Below are 20,354 nucleotides of genomic sequence, written 5' to 3'. Positions count from 1 at the left end.
TAAATAAAAAGAGACCTCCCTCCAAACCTGCCATCTCCCCCAAGGGAAATGATCTTTGTAGTCTGGAAATGAACCCTAATTCTGGGAGATCCCCAAGTTGGCATTCTTAGTTTTATGTAACGTCCTTCCCACCACCATCCCCACCATCCCCACCACCACCCACAACTGTGGGAGTAACACTTGAACAAAACAGCCCTGGCAAACTGCAGCCACGGCAGATGAGCCACTTTGGATGGGACTCTGAAGTGTCGGCAAAGGAAGAGAGCGAGACATCTCCAGGAGCCCCACGCAGCCCTTTTCTTTTCTTGAAAAAAGGAACAAAATAATTAACCTTACAGTTTAGGTGTTGGTTGCTCGCTGGGCGTCAGAATCCCGATTTGGTTGACTTCGTACGTCTTCTTGGTGTAAGCGGATGTTATCTTATGACCCTTGTGGACCTCCCCGCCAAACAGCGCTATGTTAGCGATGACCCCTCGGTAAGGATCGAAGGTGGAATCGAACACCAGAGCCTTCAGCGGATCACGAGCGCTAACGGTGGGCCTGTTGCAAAGGCAGAGCGCATATCTCAGGGGAACAAATCTCAGCATCCTCGATTCAGCATCTGATGTATATTCAAAGGGCTCACATTTTTAGGGATCCCAAGACTACACAGCTCTGTGCAGGGCTACCCGTTAGGCTTTTCCGGAAATGACAACTGATCCAGGATGGATCCTGACTGGGACCCAACGGAGAGCCCATATTCAACCTGCAGGGCTTTTAGGACAGAGCTAGTTTTCCAGGCCTATGGATGTTGCCAGACATGACACGAGCAACCACTGGACTCTCAGCCCGACCCCACCATTCTAGTTGAGTGTCCCCCTCTGCACACAAACAGCACCCAGTCAATTTTAATATTTGAAAATGTATTTGTTTTAATATGCATAACCTCAATTTATTTAATCAATCAGTCAATTAATTAATTAATGTTTAAACTTCTATACCTCACGCTCTCAGAGAACTGGCTCGTGGCGGTTTACAAAAAAGAAGAATCACATAATAATAACCAATAAAACATGTGGTTAAAACCACTTAAAAGCAGATCACACCCACAAAAAGATGGCAATATCCAGCGGACTGAAAAAAACAGATCCCGATCCGTACCTCAGAGCACCGAATTTGGTGTGGATGGTTGAAAATGGCTGGTAGTCAGAATGGTATGAGGGAGGGGGAGACCCGGTCACATACGTCGGGGGCTTTAAGGAATTATAGAATGGTTTGTAACTTTTATTAATCTTGAAAATTTACAGAGATTTGCTATTGTAAAACAGCATGTAATCCGCCCTGAATTTTCAAACCCAGGGCAGAATATAAATCCCACACTAAAGAGAAAAAAATAATAGTTTAAAAAATAAAGAAGAGTTGGTTTTATAGCCTGCTTTTCTCTACCAGAAGGAGTCTCAAAGTGGCTTACAATCGCCTTCCCTTCCTTTCCGCAGGACAGATACCCTGAGAGGTAGGTGGGGCTGAGAGAGCTCTGACAGGACCGCTCTGTGAGAACAGCATTATAGAGCTGTAGCAAGCCCAAGATCACCAAGCCAGCAGCAAGTGGAAGAGGAGTGGGGAATGAATCCCGGCTCGCCAGATGAGAAGCCGCCTCTCTTAATGTGAAGCTTACCATACAGGTTTGTTGAATACTGTGAAACGAGTGCCAGTCTGGCCTAGTAATTAGAGCCTAGATCAGGAAGGCCCATGTTCAAATCCCCACTCAACCCCAAAGCCCACTGGATAATCGTGGGCCAGTTGCATTCTCTAGCCGAACCTGCCTTACAGAGTTGTTGGGCTAAAATGGGAAGGGAGAGTCCTGTAGGCGCCCTGGGCTCCTTGAAGGGAGGGGGCAGGAGAAAAATATGGTTGGATGACTGTGCTGCTCCCATTTATGTTACCCCCCCCCCAAAAAAAAAAACCCTCTTTAAAAAAAAAAGAATACTTCACAAATTAAGGAGAATTAGAAAGGGAAGGGAAGGAAAAGAATAGGAAAGAATAGGAAAGAATAATAGGAAAGAATAATAGGAAAGAATAGGAAAGAATAGGAAAGGGGAAATGAAATGAAATGAAGGATATTATAGACTTCAGACAACAACATACAACCAGCTTGAAGTAGAAAACTGGACATACAGCAAGGAATTTCCCAAGAGCATAAAATATCCAAGAAAACAAAACTTACGGGGGGATCCTTTCAATAACCGCCTGAAGTACTCTTTCAACGTTTGTTCCGAGTTTAGCAGAAATCTTAAAAACAGTAAGTTAAGAATGAAAGCCGACACTCTTTCGAGAGAACGCTAGTGAAGTACAAAGGCCACATCTCTACATTTTGCTTCAATTTAGGCATCTCTCTAAAGAGGCGAGCAGAAAGCTCATCCCCTGCCACGAATTCTGTTAGCACCTTAAAGATGCTCTGGAATTCCTCTCCTCCAAGGCATCCAATTCCTTTTCAAAAATCTTCGTATGAATACTAAATTGAACAGGTCATGCCCCATCATTGAGAATTACAGAGGGTGGGAAGGAATGGGATATTCTTAACACTAAACAGAAAACAGGATGCCACCCAAACTCGCATGCTCCTCAAATCAGAGAGAATCTGTACTAAAAACACAATATAGAATAGTGTGCATTGAAGTTCACATAACACTTAAGCACCTGCAGAATAAATACTGGATACTACACACATATCCAAGCCTGCTACTTTATGCAAAAATCCCAGTATGTATATTAGCCAGATGGATTCCTTTCCTTGGTTTTCTTAGAGACATGTGCTCAGACTCAGTCCCGACAACCCAGGCCAAAGATGGTCATGTCAATGACTTGTTAGGGGATTTGCAGACCTCTGCAATCTAGCAAACGTCAGCCTCAGGTGCTCGTGGGGCCAGAGTTTCTACTCAGTACCTCTAGCAATGCACTCTGGATGAAGGACTCGTTTGTGCATGGAACTGATCAGCCTTGCTCGGCTTAGGACATGGGACTAAAAATATCTGGGAGGGACTCCAGCAGTATTTCTGCAGACACAAGAGGGAGGAGGAGAGAGCCGGCTTGCTGTAAGCCTTAAGAGCAGCAGTCTCTAATCTGGAGAAGTGGGTTTGATTCCCCACTCCTACTCCACATGCAGACCGTCACGGTTCCCTCAGAGCTCTCTCAGCCTCACCTACATCACCAGTGGGGGGGGGGGGACAGGATTGTTGGCCACTTTGACACACAAGGTCTGCTGGGTGACCTTGGGCCAGTCACAGTTCCCTCAGAGCTCTCTCAGCCTCACCTGCCTCACAGGGTCTCTGCTACGGGAAGGACAGGTGATTGTGAGCCGCTTTGAGACTCCTCCAGGCACTAAAAAGCAGGATACAAAAAACTAGTTTTTCTTCTTCTCTTTCAGATCACTCAAAAGGCTGTGCTGGGGATCGGGTGGACAACCAGCCATGCACAGAACCAGGGTGCAAGGAGGAAGGGAGATGAGAAAGATCATCCCTCTACCATCTTTTCTGTCCCATCGGAAAACCTGGTAGAATCTTACACCCTTTGTTGTTATAAATATAGCCTATAAAGTTCCCACATACAACAGCCTTCTCCTCCAACTCTATGAGCTTAAAAAAAAGGAGAGAGAGAGAGAACATCTTACTCTAATGCAGTCTTCTTTGGGGATATCAAATATCTTTTCAATTTGTTTTTCAACCCGCTCAGGATCGGCATTCTTTAGATCAATCTGCAAAATAACCTTCCTGTTAATTAGTTTGACTGCCAGGACAACATACATTGGGAAGTGAGTTTCGAAGTTGTCACCAAAATGACCAGACAGCCACGCACATGCTAACAATTTGAAAAAAAAAATTCATTTAAGTTCCTCCCCAGGTTTTATTAGCAATTTAGAAAATGTCTCTAATCTTCATACATAAGCCAAACTCCCTTCTACAGTCAAGAACAGGCCATCTCTTTTCCTGTTTCCTGTTCCTAATTCTTATTAGCCAAAAAGGCCATCCACTGATTTTAAGAGTTCTTTTTCTCCCTTATAAAAAGAGGCCACTTTGCGATTTGGATGATTAACTTTTGTAATGAGCCATTTAAATTAAGGATTACCCTTTGGCTCTCAGATGTTTCCTCTCAATTCCTTATCCAAGGGAGGGTATGTTTTCTCTCCGCCTAGGTAACACAGGGCAGTTCTGTTGGAAAAGTTTAAATATGCAAAGGAGGCATGCAGCACTCACTGCCTAAAAGAACACTATAGTTTTATTGAGAAAAGAAACAACTCTGTAGAGAGAGAGAGGAGAGAGTCCTGACAGACAAACCCGCTAACTGTTCTTCAGGAGGCAGGAGCAGGAAGTCTCCAAATGAACCAACCAGGACACAGGAGGCGACTATTTGAAAAATACCAGGAAGTTCCTAGCCTAACTATGCTAAATACACCTCTCCTAGGATGCCCCCTACAGGATATTTATTTATTTTCATATTTATATACTGCCACTCTCCAGTCAAACTTACGGCAGTTTCCAATGAAAACAATAAAACTCAGTATAACCCCATAAAACCCCCTTAAAACATTAAACTTTAATAATAAACATTAAAAGATGGCGATACAGAGTTCTAGCCCCCCACCCTCTCCCTCTGTCCAACTAGGGGCCAAGAGCTCTCTCTCACTGGGAGCGAGGGTCCTGATTTAGCCACTATTAAGAGATCCGCCGATCCTCTGGGACCCACCATAGTCTTCATATATGCTGTTGAATCAGGCACCGTATGGATCTTGCAGATTCTGACAAAAATATCATAATCACATGAAATAATGACTCTCCCTGATTTGTATCATACTTCCATAAGCAATGAAGAGCTGGTATGGTTTACTACCGTTCTGCCATTTCTGCTGTCAGAAGGGCATTACAGACGGCCAATGGAAAGGTTCTTCTATATGTATGCACCAGGAAGTAAAAGTGTTTAGAAAAAGGGCATGGGAAGGGCAAGTCAATATAGAACGGGGGGTATTTTCTATTTGCGCCTCTCAGTAACAACTTCCCGTCAAAACTAGGAAGCTTCTTGTTCATCAACCCAATAAACTAGGCCGTTTATTTGGGTATTTCTTTACCAAGAGAAACCTCAGGCCTCAAGGCATGAGACGCAGACTTCCTGGCATAAGAATTTGCGCCAGGATGCCGTACGTAAGAGCTTATGAATATCATATGAAATATCGTAAGCATTACCTTGTTTATAACAGGGACGACCGACAGTTGCGCTTCGAAAGCAAGGTAGAAATTCGCCACTGTTTGAGCTTGAATACCCTAGGAAAACATCAAATATTCAACATCTCAAGCTTCTGGGCATATTTATTTCAAAATGCAGTTCCAGGCAAATGGAAAACAGAGAACAAAAAGAGCCTAGTTAATGTAACAAGACTTGACATAACTCTGTCCTCTTAAAAGGACAACCGAGCACTCCGGAATGGCATGGAAAATCTTAACATCTAGATATTGTCCATCAAGTAACGCTGGTGGGGAACCACTGGGCTGTGGGGCATTAATCTCAAAAACTGGCCTGCAGCTGCCCAGAGGTCTGGCACTTCATAGTTATAAAATGAGGGCAACTGGAGGATGAGAAATAAATATCATTTCCCCCCAGCAAAAAATAAAAATTCAGTTCTGCAAAACTGCAATTCCACCAATGCGGCCTTGAGCAACGATGTTGGACTCCGACACGTTAACTGAGCTGTTATTGTGTACAAAACGATCCGGAAAAAGCATTATGCATTTTAGTGCCATTTCTCAGCTGTCATAGTCTTACGTGCCCACAGTCTGAATGCAACACACTAGACAGCAAACTCTTGATTCAGAGGCCCTGAAGTTTAATTACACACACTGCAGCTGTTTTGGATCACAGCACCTTACTGTGCGTGGATGTCAGCGACTCCCAGCAAAGTCACGATCCTGAAACTTCTCAAGGGACGGACTGTTCAAGCCCATGCAAAGGAAGTCCATCCTAACATAATTGAAATCAATGGATTTAAACGGCAGCAGCTCAGCCTTGGACTGCACTGCTAAGACCCTCAAACTCTGCTAGATGCATCAGGTTGGATCCTACTGCTGCCCACCCATGTTTAGATTGGGGTTGGGAGGGGAACCTCCCTCCAATGGAGAAATGCTCTTTTCAGACTTGGCAGAAGGAAGCTACAGGATTCAACCCAATGTCCAGCAGGACAAGGCCAGCCTCTCATAGACAAAATTGGGAGGGTCCAGAAGAGAGCAACAAAGATAATCCAGGGCTGGGAGAACAAAGTGTATGAGGGAAGGTTGAGGGACTTGGGAATGTTCAGCCTGGAGAAGAGGAGGTTGAGAGGGGACATGATAGCTCTCTTTAAGAAGTATTTGAAAGGTGGTCACTTGGAGGACGGCAAGGAGTGGTTTGGGTTCAAACTATGTGTAGATGGGTTTAAACTGCATGTCGAAGGGTACTGGCTAGATATCAGGGAAGGGAAATTCACAGTTAGAGTAGTTCAGCAGTGGAAATGACTCCCCTTAATTGGGGGTCTTTAAGCAGAAGCTGAACAGATTGTTTTCATGGATGCTTTAGGCTGATCCTGCATTGAGCAGGGGGAACAGACTAGACGGCCTGTACGGCCCCTTCCAATTCTGTGATTCTATGAGAACATAATCTCATTAAAAACTGAGTCACAATGAAATGCCTGCAGCACACACCAAACTGAGCCTTCTTTTGTAACTCTAGTTATCAGGAATGACAAGTCGATCTTACCCTGAGCCAGTTATGCCTTCCTGCAGTAGCCAAAGGAAAGCTCCCTGCTGCTCCAAGACCCAAGCCCACCGATGACCCCGCTTCCTCCAAGTATGCTGCAAAGGAAACGACCGAAGACGCCTACCTCGTTTGCATCAATGACGAGCAAGACGCCTTGACACGCAGACAGCGATCGTGACACTTCGTAGCTGAAATCTACGTGGCCCTGCGCACATTTTTTAAAAATCTGAAAAACTCATGACGCACTGATTTCAAAAGCACAGTTTAACACAGGGGTCCTTAAGGTGGAACCCACTTTCATGGCATCTGTTCAAAGGAGAGTGCCAATCCCAGGTTTCTGCCCCATCAGTGGAGCGAGAAGCGTTTCAGACAAACCCAGGAAGTAGTCCCATAGTGACTGTAAGGACCGCCCATTCAAGACCAGGTAACTCTACTGCAAGAGGGCATTTGGACTGAATTCTCCCAACTAGGCAATTCGCCCCAGCAGCCCTCTGCAGGCTCCACCCCCAAAGCCTCCAGGTTTTCCCCATCCTGGAGATGGCAGCCCTATTGTGGAGCATGGGCTAAACTCCACACCTGCATGATGCTGGCCCACTGCTAACGCACCGGATGAGGGCACCCAAAAGCAAATCCAAACTGGAAGGTCAGAGCCCTCGCCCCCTGTTCAGTGGCACAAGGATAGGGCCGTCTCCTGTCATTGAAGCAACACGGATGAGGAACTCACAGGCGTGTCGATGAGATTTAGAAGGTAATTTGTTCCGTCCTGGTTATAAAAGAGCGAGGCCGTCTGAGCTTTGACCGTGATTCCCCTTTCCCGCTCCACTTGTAGCTTGTCCAGCACTTGCTTATTTTGGTCAGTTTTGGCGATTGCTCCTAGAGAGGAGAATGGATCTCAGCAACTAATATAACACTTTAAGTGAGAAGAGAGAGGGAAGCTGGAAAAACAAAACCAAACAGATGTAAAGGCCCTCTGACTCGATGGAAGGCTTTCTCAATATTTCTCAGGGTTTCATGCAAGCCTGGGATTTCCTGACTGCCCCGGGAGGGTTCCCCAAATGGGCAGGAGTTAACTTTTTAATATATATATTTGAAATTTGTTAAATATTTAACAGGCGATATGACCAAATATGATCATGTCAGTCCACCCTCCCTCCCAAAATGGCCGATCATGGGCTGGGAGGGGAGAGGAGGGGTCCCGGATGGCTGATTATTAGTATACTGGGCTACATTTCTAAAAGCTAACTCTAAATTTGAATGGAGAAGCTTTTGGTCACCAACTTAGCCCCAGCAGTACCTTAAGGCAGGGGTAGTCAACCTGTGGTCCTCCAGATGTTCCTCCAGATGGACTTCCAGCAGGAGCTCATGGGAATTGTAGTCCATGGACATCTGGAGGACCACAGGTTGACTACCCCTGCCTTAAGCCACTTAAATGGAAAGGGAACTCTTGTGTTTCTGAAAACACCCCTTTTTCAATGCTCAAAATGTGGCATACAGTTTTTAAAATGAAAAACAACTCCTTTAGCACCACAATCAACCAAATGGTCTCTAAGCAAACCTTGCATTTTTCATCCAGGCAAACATTAGGGCTGCCAGCAGGGGATGGGGAGTAGAGTCGCCATGTCCGGGTTCAAAAGCTCCTGTTAATTTGGGGGTGGAGCTGGAGGAGGAGAAGGACAGCTGCAGGATCCTAAGCCATAGAGTCCACTCTCCGAAGCCAGCTTGGTGTAGTGGTTAGGAGGGCAGACTTCTAATCTGGTGAGTTGGGTTTTATTCCCCGCTCCCCCACATGCAGCCAACTGGGTGACCTTGGGCTCCCCATGGCACTGATAAAGCTGTTCTGACCGAGCAGTAATATCAGGGCTCTCTCAGCCTCACCTCTCTCAAAGGGTGTCTGTTGTGGGGAGAGGAAGGGAAAGGCGAATGTAAGCTGCTTTGAGACTCCTTCGGGGAGAGAAAAGCAGCATATAAGAACCAACTCTTCTTCATTTTCTTTGAGCAAAACTAATCTATTTAGTCTGGAAATGAGCTGGAGATGAGCTGAAAATTCCAAGTCCCACCAGGAGGCTGGTGGCCCAAACATACAGTCAAACATACACTCAAATATTTGAGAGCAGCTCAATAATACTGCAGCATGAGATACACAATAGGAAGTCAGCACATGAACTATACAGCTTTATTGGCATGGCCGCAGTGATGGGCCAGCATGGCAGGCACAAATCTGGAGAACCTACAGATTCTGCCACAGTAACTCTCTAGGAGACTTTGGGCTAGTCATAGTCTAACCTACTGCACAGGGCTGTTGCTGCACAGATAAAGTGGAGGAAGGGAGGACACAGGTATAGGACAGCTTAGGTCCCCACGGGGGGGAGGGGTATCAATAAATAAATAAACAGAAAGAGCTCTGAGATAACATAAGTGCAAGTGAAGCAAAGAGATGTGAAAAACAGTATGTCCAACTCATCTCACCTGTGATTTCCAGCAGCCTGTCTGCTAAAGTACTTTTGCCATGGTCCACATGAGCAATTATGCTGAAATTTCTAATGTTCTCTGCAGGAAACTGGCCCATATCCACAACATCCTACAGCACAGACAGGGGGAAAGAGGTGGACAGTCATTAACGAAAGTAGAGACAAAAATCACCCATAAAAAATTAACGCTGCTTTGTAAATGCATTCATGAAACACAAAAACCAAAGATTTATGTTTGCAGCTCCAAGTTATTAAATGCATCTATAATGGTTAAGTTGCACTTCTCCTGTCAGCCAAAGGGGAGAGCTGGAACATCACAAAAGTTCACTATTCCAACAGTGTATCTTTTCACGGTCTGGTTCTTAGCCTGCAATGCTATGTCTCGAATGTAAAGTCAACTGAGAAAATCACATCCAGTATTAGACTGTATATTTTGTATGTTCTTTCTACAAATCGGAAAGAAAATGTCTTCAAAGTCTGAAGCCTTTCTGTCTTTATTCCAATGTTTTTATTTATTGTAACGCTTTTGTAGTGTAGCCAGAGGATGTGAATTGTCTAGCAACCAGGCAAGGGGACATTGGGAGGTGGTTGGCCAATGCCTGCCTCTGTGTCATGACCCCTGGTGTTCCTTGGAGGAACTACCGCCCAAATCCCTGGAGGTCTCCCATCTAAATACTAGCCACAGTCAGCCCTGCTAAGCTTGCGAGGTCTTACAGTATCGGGCATGGCTGGGCTATCCAACCCAGGTTTCTTTATTCTGATGACTCTCTTCAACAGAAGTTCTCCCTCCATTGAATGAAAACTCCCTATCTATCTTGGCCCTTTACACTGCAGCAAGGAACTCTGGACAGCATACATGATTCTCCCCTTTCAGTCTTGTCCTCTGTTAGGTAGGCTAGACAAAGAGAGGGTTATTGGGCCACGGTCATCTGGTGAGCTTCCTGGCTGAGTGGGGATTTGAACTCAGACCCTCGTCCAACATTCTGACTGTTCCACCTTCATTGGATGTACACGGCTGATAGCCGTGCAGGCTACACAGAAAGGCTACCAACACAGGCACACAGAAAGGGAAGGGCCCTGGCTCAGTGGGGTATGAAGTCCCAGGTTCTATCACTGGCATCATCACCATGAAAACTGATTCAAACGGTTCAAAAGCTCTCTACCTGGGAATGGAAAAAACGCAGTACGAGGATAAACAGTTCAGGAGTAGACAGAACAATCCTTTGGGTTCAAAGGAAGCGTACTTCTGAATACCCTGACAGACCCATGATTTGTTCCAGCAAGGCTGTTGTTTGTGTTCCAGAGGGGAAACATAGACATTTTAAGTCAGCTCGGGATATATGTTTCCTTCCCATCTCTGTTCTGTTCTAGCCTAACAAAATCTGTCAGCGTTATATTGACAGGCTGCAAATGAATAGCAATCCAACTGATGCATTTCAGGCTGCCTTACTCAAAATCCACGAGAGTTCCTTCAAAATAAACACACAAAGTATCGTGATGCTACGGTGAACCTTTCATTCTCTGACACAATGTAAAAAAAGGAGCCGAGAGGGAAAAATAGCTCCAGGTGGATTATAAACCATATAGTGACTGGGAAGCAACAGCAGAGAACCAGTTTCTAATTCTTGATCTAATCTCATTCCGAAGACAACCCACTGAATCAAACCCATCATCTTGCTAAGAAAAATTCAATTGCTCTACTAATAATAGCTACATTCTCAAAACGAAAAGCCCTCAGCAGTTTGGAAATTAACACACAGAGAGTCCTGCATAGTCAGATCTGTGGTCCATCTCGTCCAGCATCCTGCTTCACCCAGCAGCCAATCAGGTGCCCTGGTGGGCCAGCAAAGAGGGCACAGAGGCCAAGACCTTCCCCAGAGTTGCCTCCTGGTACTGGGTTTCCAAGGTTTGGTGGGGAAAGTGCCATCAAGTCACAGCTGGCCTATGGTGGCCCTACAGGCCTTTGAAGACAAGAAGTTGTGATTTGCCACTGCTTGCCTCTGTGCACAGGGACCCCAGACTTCCTTGGTGGTCTCCCATCCCAGCACCAACCAGGGCTGACCCTGCTAAGCAGCCAAGATCTGATGAGATCACGCTAGCACAGGTCATTTGTGTTAGGGCTTCAGAGGTTCACTTCCTCTGAATGTGGGTATGTTGACTTACCCACCATAAATTTGTCTAATCTCTTTTTAATAAACAGCAAAAGCCCCTTGTAGGCTAAAACGTGAGAAATGTGATAAAAATACATACAAACAGCACTCTTGGTGATTTCAACAGAGATGACTTCAAAGCAGCGGTCTTTTAAATGGATACTCTTTAATCACAATATTCTTGAATGTTGTTGCAGATCAAAATCCACATCAAGGTACCTTCATAGCTAGAACCAACAAAGGAAGGCTACCTTACCAAGAGGCCTACAAGAGTCAAGGGCATTTTATAGTAGCTCCCAGCCTTCATCGAACTTCTCACAGATTCTGCTCTGAGAGTTCACCAAATTACTGATCTGTTCTATGGGGCTGAATGTAATATTGCCTTATACATGTTAAAGAAATATGCTCACTTATGGATGGACCCAGAGCATACCACACCACCTAAAAGGGAACTTGTAATCAAGGATGGCTCACCAGTTAACCAACATACCCTGCAGTCCAAGGGATATGCCCAGCAACCACTGACGAAACCAGCCTTTTTCCTGTTGGTGGTATATCCCCCGCTCAGGGCCAATTGTGGCTCTTGCTCAGGATTCTGTATCCTCACATCTTCCCTGCAGGCATGCTGTGAAAGATGCCTCTAACGGGACTGGCTGAGGCAAGGGACATGTTTCTCAGTCTGTCTGTGTTGCACAGAGGGGCAGCCATTACCAGCATCAGTTTTCTTGAGCTTGTTCTGTTTTTGCACCTCGGGCTTTACTGCAAATTCTAAATAACAAGAAAAATCCCACTCTGAATTCAAACCTTTGGGAGACACAATCTGTAACCTATGAAGAAAATAGGCTTCACATTGTAGCTAACGTTTTTTATGACCTGTGTGGTTTAAAGACTGAAATAACAAATAACTTGAAATCATCTTCCGTGTTTTTTTGTTGTTGTTATTTCAGTGTTTATGTGGATTTTTATTTGCAACAACATTCAAGGGTATTGCTATTAAAGAATATCCACTAAAAAGACCACTACTTTGAAGCCGTCTCTTTTGAACTCACCAAGAGTGCTATTTATGTTTTTCATCATGTTTCCCATTGTTTAGCCTGCACGGGGTTTTCCCTGCTTATTGTAATTACCTCTTCTCCCTTCTGAGTCTGTTTAATCTCTTTTTAATGCATCCAGGGTGCATATTTCTCTTACCTTGACGGCCTTGGAACTATATTGCCTGAGGAAGGCAGGAAACGGTGCAGGTTTCTCTGTCCGCATAGAACGATACGAAAAAAAACTTGCACGGCACGACCTCTTGAGCCTGACAAATAGACACCATGTCCTTTCTGTAGGCAGGAACATGACGGCAGGACGGCAGCATGAACTACAATTCAGGCAGTGGCACGGCACACAACGCTTGCGCAACCGTGCAGAGATTCAGCCACCAGCTCAGCATAAGGAGCACTCGTTGATATAGCCGGCCACAGGAGTCCTTAACTGAAACATGTTTCCAAAAGACGGAGCCAAGCGGTTCCTTAGAGGCAAGTTGGCAGAGCGGTCCAAGAGCCTCGGGACGCAAGCATACGACTCCTCGCAGAACGTACTGCTTGACCTCACCCTGTGAAAGCAAAAAAAGCTTAATTTTTCAGGAATCTACGTGACCTGTTCTCAAAACTCGTGCTTCATTCCCTGCTTCAGCCCAAATCAGGCGGGAATCACTTCCTTCGTGGTAGTCAAACTGTGGCCCTCCAGATGTCCACTGACTACAATTCCCATGAGCCCCTGCCAGCAGGGGCTCATGGGAATTGTAGTCCATTGACATCTGGAGGGCCGCAGTTTGACTACCCCTGCTCCAAACCCTAAGCAACTTGTGCGGTCAAATAAAACAGGAGTCCAGTGGCAACTTTTTAAACATATCTTGCCAAGTAAGTTTTCCTGAGTCAGAGCTGATTTCATCAGACCTACAGTCCATTAGGCAGAAGCATTTCTATTCCGAACCGCAGGCAGCACCGAGGTAGTGGTGGGGGGGACAGGCTGCGGATCAGAGTATAAAGACATCTGCCCCTGGATGAACCTTTCCTGCTTCTGAGGCAGGGAGCGCTGACTCACAAAAAAGCATAACAGCCCTGCTGTACCAGAGCAGTAGTCAGAGCAGTAGCTCCAGCACCCTCGGACCAGTTGCCCTGGGCAACGAACAGAATATAATGCCTTCTGCTGGTGCCGCCTCCCAGGTAGACTGCCTGTGCTGGAGGAGGTTCCCATTAGTCTGTCCTCCAGGAATCGGTCTAGTCATCTGTGCTCTTGGCCTTCACTACATGCACAATTGAATGCCACAATTGAATGTCATGCTGGTGGAAAGAACAGTTTATTTTTGTCCGTCCTGAATCCCTTGCCCATCCCCTTCCAGTGAGTGGCCATTGGCTTTAGTAACAGGGGAGAAAGAAAGGCCTCTCAAGGGCACTTTCTCCTTCCCACCTGTAATTGTATACACTTCTGACATGCTTCCCCCCTTGCCAGTTCTGGGTTGGAATATACCTGGAGACTTTGGGGTGGAGCTTAAGGAAGGCAGGGCTAGGGGAGGGGAAAACTCAGTGGGGTATAACGCCATAGAGACCACCTTCCAAGGCAGCCATTTTCTGCAGGGGAACTGATCTCTGTTGCCTGGAGATCTCCAGCCACCACCTGGAGCTTGGCAACCCTACTCCTCCTGTCATCTTTTTTTTTCTAAATTGAGAAGTCCCCAGATGCTTTACCCCTTTCTCATACAACAACTCATGCAGGAATAAGCTTTGTTAGTCTATAATGCACCTGCAGGCTCCTGTTTTATTTCACTACTACAAACTAACAGGGCTACTCATGAAGACGAGGAAGAGGAGAAGTTGGTTTTTATACCCTGCTTTTCACTGACCAGGTCTCAAAGCAGCTTATTATATTATTATTATTATTAAATTTATTGCCCACCAATACCAGCAGAGCCGTCTCATGGAGGGTTGCATACAATAGAACTCCGCAATACAAACTTAAAAATTAAAAAGATTAACAACAACACTGCAGCAAAATAACCCCCCCCCCCCCCCCAATCCAATTGCCACCCTCTGTGCTTCGGGGGGAAACTAGGGGGGAGCTGACAATCCAGGTAGACAGATGAATGAATTTGCCTGGCCTGGAGGGGCCGCTCTGATCCTCCACACCCTGGCCTCAACCAGAAGAACTCCGTCTTGCAGGTGCTGCGGAAATATAAGAGCTCCCGCAGGGCCCTCAGTCCACCATGGCAAGGCCAGTGCCAAAAAGGCCCTCTCCTAGGTTGAAGCCAGGTAAATTTCCCCAGGGCCAGGTGACCAACAGATTAGTACCCACAGCGTGCTAACTCTAACCCTTACAATCACCTTCCTTTCCTCTCCCCACAGACACCCTGTTTGGTAAGGCGGGGCTGAGACCTCTAGGAACTGTGACTAGCCCAAGGTCACCTAGTTGGCTGCTCGCAGAGGAGAGGGGAATCAAACCCAGCTGCCCAGATTAGAGGCCACCGCTCTTAACCGCTACACCAAACTGGTCCTAGAATTACCTGCATGTTGCAGAGAACAAGCTCATCGCTCAAGGAAACAAACCAGGGATGCCAGTTCCCACTTCCCTTGGAGAAAATGACTGCTTTGGAGGGTGGACTCCATAGCATTATACTCCACTGAGGTCTCTCCCCACCCCAAATCCCACCTACTCCTGGCTCTACCCCAAAGTCTCCAGCAAGTTCCCAACCCAGGGCTGGCAACCCTGAGAAGGTCACAGGTTCGAGTCCCAACATCTCCGGCTAAAAGGATCTGGCAATCGGTGACGTGAAAGACCTGTCTTTGCCCGAGACCCTGGAAGGCTCAGGGATGCCAGTCCCCAGGAGGGACCTGGGGATCCCCGGGTTTTAGAGCTCATCTCCAGGCGGCAGAGCTCAGTCCCGCTGCAGACCATGGCAGCTTCAGAGGGCGGACTCCATAGCATCAGACTCCCCTGAGGTCCCTCCCCACCCCAATCCCGACCACTCCCGGCTCCAACCCCAAAGTCTCCAGGTCTTCCCCAACCCAGAGCTGGCCACCCTCGTGACCCCTAAGAGGGACCGCGGCTGGCTCCCCCCAGCAGAGGACGCGCCGCCCGGGATCCCTGCCGGGAGCCCAGCAGGAGGCAGGGCCGGCGGGCCAGTCCGGCGCTCACCCACCGTGCCCCGAGCCACCAGCTGCGCCGGGGAAGAGGAAGCGGAAGGGGAGAGAAACAGGGACGCACTCGGGTCCTCCTCGCACAGCCGGTCCGCCCTTCCGGCGAGAGAAGCCCGAGCGTCGGAGGCTTTTGCAGCTAGTGCAAGTGCTGCAGGATTATTTGCAAGATCCGAAGATTATTTGCAGCGCGCCTTCCCCTGCAGCCATTTGACGCGCGAGTTGAACCCCCCCCCCCTCCACCCCTTGCTGGCAAGACCGCGGCTCTCCGGGCGCCCCTGGACACGGCCTGGCAGGGCCTCGTGGGAACTGTATCTGGAGAGCCACAGCTTGGCCGCCCCGCGTGGGGAGCCTGGACTGCAGGGCTGCTGAGAACGCTGCAAGGCGCCCCAAAAGCTGTCATCTGCGGAAGAATAAGAGGAGTGCGCTGCAGGATTGCTCTGATGTTATGTGATTATAATTGTGGCGAGAAAGGACAGAATGAATGAATGAATGAATGAATGAATGAATGAATGAATGAATGAATGAATGAATGAATGAATGAATGAGCCGTTTCAAACCTTTCACGCTTCCCGTTGTTCGCGATGGACCATATTGCCATGGTATCCCATTTGTTCCTTTTCACCTACAGCAATGTGTAAACAATACAGGACTATATTCTCTTTTTCTCTCTCTGTTAACTACAGACCCCACATACCATCTGAACATGCATGAAGCTTGCCTTCTAGAGAGCCAGACCTCTACAATCATAAACAGTTATTCCTTTCTAAATCCATAGGAATGTACCCATAGTACCCATAGGACAGGGTTAAAACTGGAACAGCCCAGAAGAGGCATTAAACAAAAAATGGTACTGCCGAAAAACATTGGGATAAATAACAGACACTTGAGAACAATCGTTTAGAAATGAAGACTCTTGAATTCTTGCACTTTTACTCGCCCTTTCCAGGTCAAAATGCCTCTGGAACAGGCATTCAACAAACGGGTTGGTAAAAGCTGGAACAACCCGGAATGCTCATTAAACAAACAATAGAACTGCAAAATAGTAACAACCACCCACTGGGGTACATTAGAGACACCATAGAACATCATTTTAGAAATTATTTCCCCCTGTGCTATCAGTCTATGTAAGTCAGTATTGTCTACTCTGACTGGCAGGAGCTCTAGGATCTTTCACGTTATCTGCAACCTGATACTTGTAACTGGAGATTGACCCTGAGGCCTTCTGCATACACAGCAAAAACTATTGGAACACAGGAACAGTCTGTTGCCTGGGGGTAAAATTAGTCTTGTAGCTCTTTCTGGACCTGGGCTCTTTCAACACAGATTAGATCATGCACTTTCAGTGCACTTTAGAAGCAGATTTTCCTGTTCCACGCAAGAAAACCCAGCTGCAAAAGTACACTGAAAGTTCATGATCCAATGTTTGCTGAATGGGCCCAGGGTAAGTCTCCATGGAAGTTCATTCTTCATTTAACCCAGAGGAGCAGCCATGTTAATTGGTTGCAGGAGAAATAAGGTTTCTTGTGACACTTAAAATATATTTTACAGCATTTAAAATTCATGTTCTCAAGACTTCTCAGGACTACCCAGTGTTACTTAGCAATTCAGGGTCTGGAACTTCACTGCCTCTGAAGAAAGGGACTCAAGCAAACAAATGCTTATGCCAGTATACACTGTATTAATCTTCTCTATTTTCTCTGGAATAAACCACTAGCCTTTAATGTCCCATAACAGATCGATTCAGGGGGCTGAAGCAGCAGAACAAAGTTTCAGCCAAGTGGCACCTTTAAGACCCATAAAGTTCGGTTCAAGAATTAACTTTTCTGCATGAGCTTCAGGCAAAGAGCAGGAGTTTAGAATTATCGTGTTATAGATTGATTGATTTAATCCAGGGTTTCTTGCCCAGGGTTTCATAAAAGCCTGGGGTTTCTTGATGGCTCTGGAAGGGTAACCATGACATTTCTGGGGTTTCTCGAAGCTTGAAGCTTTCAGGGTTTTCTCAATGGTAAAGTTGGGAAGGGCTGATTTAATCTCAGGGTTGGAAGGGACCATCAGGGTAATCTAGTCCAACCCTTGCCAATGCAGGAAGTGCTACTGTAGTATTCCTGAGAACAGGGTACGCAATCGATACTGGAAAACCTCCAGCAATGGAGAATCAACCATCTCACGAGGGAGACTGTTCCCATGTTAAACCTGTGAAAAGGAGAAAAAGAGCTGAGTTTTTTATACCCTGCTTTTTACTGCCTGAAGGAGTCCTAAAGCAACTTACAAACACCTTTCCTTTCTTCTCCCCACAACAGCCACCCTGTGGGGGAGGTGGTGCTGAGAGAGCTCTAAGAGAACTGCTCTGCAAGGACAAAGAGAACTGGCACTGGCCCAAGGTCACCAGCCAGCTGCATGGGGAGAAGTGGAGAGTCAAACCTGGTTCTAGAGTCCACTGCTCTTAACCACGACACCATGCCGGTTCCCGTATTAGACATTTGCCGAATATTCTAAAAGGTAGACAAGTGATCTAATGCCCTTAAGAGAAGCTATCTGGCTCCATGCCGCAATAATGCAAATACGCATTGATTTGGTCTCTGAGATCTTTTGCCAGGCAGGTGTTTCACGTTATACACTTGATGGAATATTGAAAACAGCCTCCGTTACTGAGAGCTGAAGTCATTCTATACATTATTGACAATCAGCAAAGACTCTGCTGCCATCGCAGTCCTATAACTACCACTTAACAGACGAGGGCAGGTGCTCAATTCGATGGGATGCTGAGATTCTCGTTTCCAGAAGACACTTGAATGTAGCGTTTTCCTTCCAGTTGGACTGCATCCTCATTGGAAGAAGCCGCATTTGACATACATCACTAATGTTAAGCACCAGCACAATTACCCACGAACGTAACCAGATGCAGATGGAGTACAGGCTAAAATTAAATGGCTCTATACTGTATCAAATGCAAAATAGAATAAAATAAACATTTGTTCTGCCAGAATGGCACTGTGTTATTAGCAGGTGCATTCGGCAATATCCTGACTCCGCGCTGCGGAGATCATCAGCATCCTCTTCAAACAGGTGTAATTTTATTTTGTTTGAGGGTGAAGGCAAACTATAGTGTTTGAACGCCGGCATCCATAATGAAGGCATTCTCAAGGGCAGAAGCTGAATGACTGTCCAAAGAGGAAGAACCTGGTTCATTGATTGTGGATCTGACGCTTAGAGGCATCCCAAAAACAAGTAAGATGGCAGGGCAGGGTCACTTGGAGGCTGCTAGAGACCTTTGCTCTGGGGTCTCCAAGAGATCTGCTGCTTCTCTAAGGGTCTCATGGATCCCCTTCCCTCTCCAGGATACCTTGCTGCAAAGGGAGCAGAGACTCATGTCCACCTTGGGTGAGTGATCCTAGAGTTGGGGGGAACTATGTGAGTGTCCTGTATAGTGCAGGGGGTTGGACTAGATGACCCATGACGTCCCTTCCAACTGTATGATTCTAAGAAGAGCTGGTTTGTTACATCCTCCATTTAACTACCTGATGGAATCTCAAAGTGACTTACAACTGCCTTCCCTTCCTCTCCCGACAACAGACAATCTGTGAGGTAGAAGAAGAAGAAGAGTTGGTTCTTATATGCCGCTTTTCCCTACCCGAAGGAGGCTCAAAGCGGCTTACAGTCGCCTTCCCTTTCCTCTCCCCACAACAGACACCCTGTGGGGTGTGTGAGGCTGAGAGAGCCCTGATATCACTGCCCGATCAGAACAGTTTTATCAGTGCTGTGGCGAGCCCAAGGTCACCCAGCTGGTTGCACATGGGGGAGCGCAGATCCCAGCATGCCAGATTAGAAGTCCGAACTCCTAACCACTACACCAAACTGGCTCTACACCAAACTGGTAGGTAGTACTGAGAGCTCTGACAGGACAGCACTGTGGGAACAAGATTACCAGGGCTATGACTAGCCCAAGGTCACCCAGCTGTCTGCATGTAAAGGAGTGGGGAATCAAACCTGGCTTGCCACGATTAGAAATTGCCACTCTTCACCACTACAGCAGGCTTTCTCAACCAGGGTTTCAGGAGACTATGATAACTCCATCAGAGCCCTCAGCTCTCCCGGAAGCTCATTCCACCAGGTCGGGGCCAGGAGTGAAAAGGCACTTGGTGGAATGAGCTCCCAGAAGAGATCTGGGCCCTACCGGAGCTAGCACCGTTCTGCAGGACCTGCAAAATAGAGCTCTTCTGCCAAGTTTTTGGTTGAGGCCAATGAAATACCATTGACGAGGGCCCCCCAGAATCCCCTCCTCACCACCAGATATGCCCATCACACACGGCACAAGGCCACCCCAGGTCCGGCCACCCCATCTAGGAACAATGATATTATACAGTTATATAGTTAATGCTTAAATGTTTATAAAGTTATAAGGTCTGTAAGGTTAACACATGTTTGAGTTCAATGTCTTTGTACTGTACTGTGAATTCTTGCTGTAAACTGCCCTGGGCTGCAAGGGAGCGTGGTATACAAATGAAACGGATGGATCGATCTGTATGTCAGATCTCATGGTTCCCATTTGGGGGGGGGCAGAGGGGAGGTTGCATAAGCCTGACATCCAGCAAATGTAGCTTGGCTTGCCACTATGCTACTGAGATAATTTTCAAATGCAATTCAGTATTCAACTTTTCTGGCGTGATCCTCAATACAGAATATGTATGACTTTTGAAAATGGGCAATGGAGAGCCAAAAGGGGAAAGGAGATAGAAAGCTATTGTATAGGTTTTATTTTTAGCATGCGAAAAATAATGTTCAGTGGCAAAACATTATGTTTC

The 20,354-nt window shown here is 46.6% G+C and overlaps 1 protein-coding gene across 2 annotated transcripts in view; it reads right to left on the bottom strand.

The window, feature by feature from the left end:
* The window catches only part of GUF1 (GTP binding elongation factor GUF1), a 29,608-nt gene extending 13,902 nt beyond the window's left edge, over positions 1-15,706 (bottom strand). Inside the window, exons 1-9 of one of the 2 annotated variants that reach the window (XM_077301845.1) lie at positions 15,555-15,706; positions 12,566-12,971; positions 9,223-9,334; positions 7,481-7,629; positions 6,881-6,961; positions 5,214-5,291; positions 3,647-3,730; positions 2,204-2,268; positions 337-540 (exon numbers count right to left, since the gene is read on the bottom strand). In XM_077301845.1, the coding sequence (XP_077157960.1) occupies positions 337-540; positions 2,204-2,268; positions 3,647-3,730; positions 5,214-5,291; positions 6,881-6,961; positions 7,481-7,629; positions 9,223-9,334; positions 12,566-12,715 (923 nt within the window). In that variant the 5' untranslated portion in view covers positions 12,716-12,971; positions 15,555-15,706. Of the gene's footprint in view, positions 1-336; positions 541-2,203; positions 2,269-3,646; positions 3,731-5,213; positions 5,292-6,880; positions 6,962-7,480; positions 7,630-9,222; positions 9,335-12,565; positions 12,972-15,554 lie in introns of those variants that run through there. The other variant, XM_077301846.1, reaches the window with a different exon arrangement.
* Positions 15,707-20,354: the final 4,648 nt, after the last annotated feature.

This window comes from Paroedura picta, chromosome 10 (assembly GCF_049243985.1).
Source record: "Paroedura picta isolate Pp20150507F chromosome 10, Ppicta_v3.0, whole genome shotgun sequence".
NCBI classification, from domain to species: Eukaryota; Metazoa; Chordata; class Lepidosauria; order Squamata; family Gekkonidae; genus Paroedura; species Paroedura picta.
This window is presented reverse-complemented; position numbering and strand designations above follow the sequence as displayed.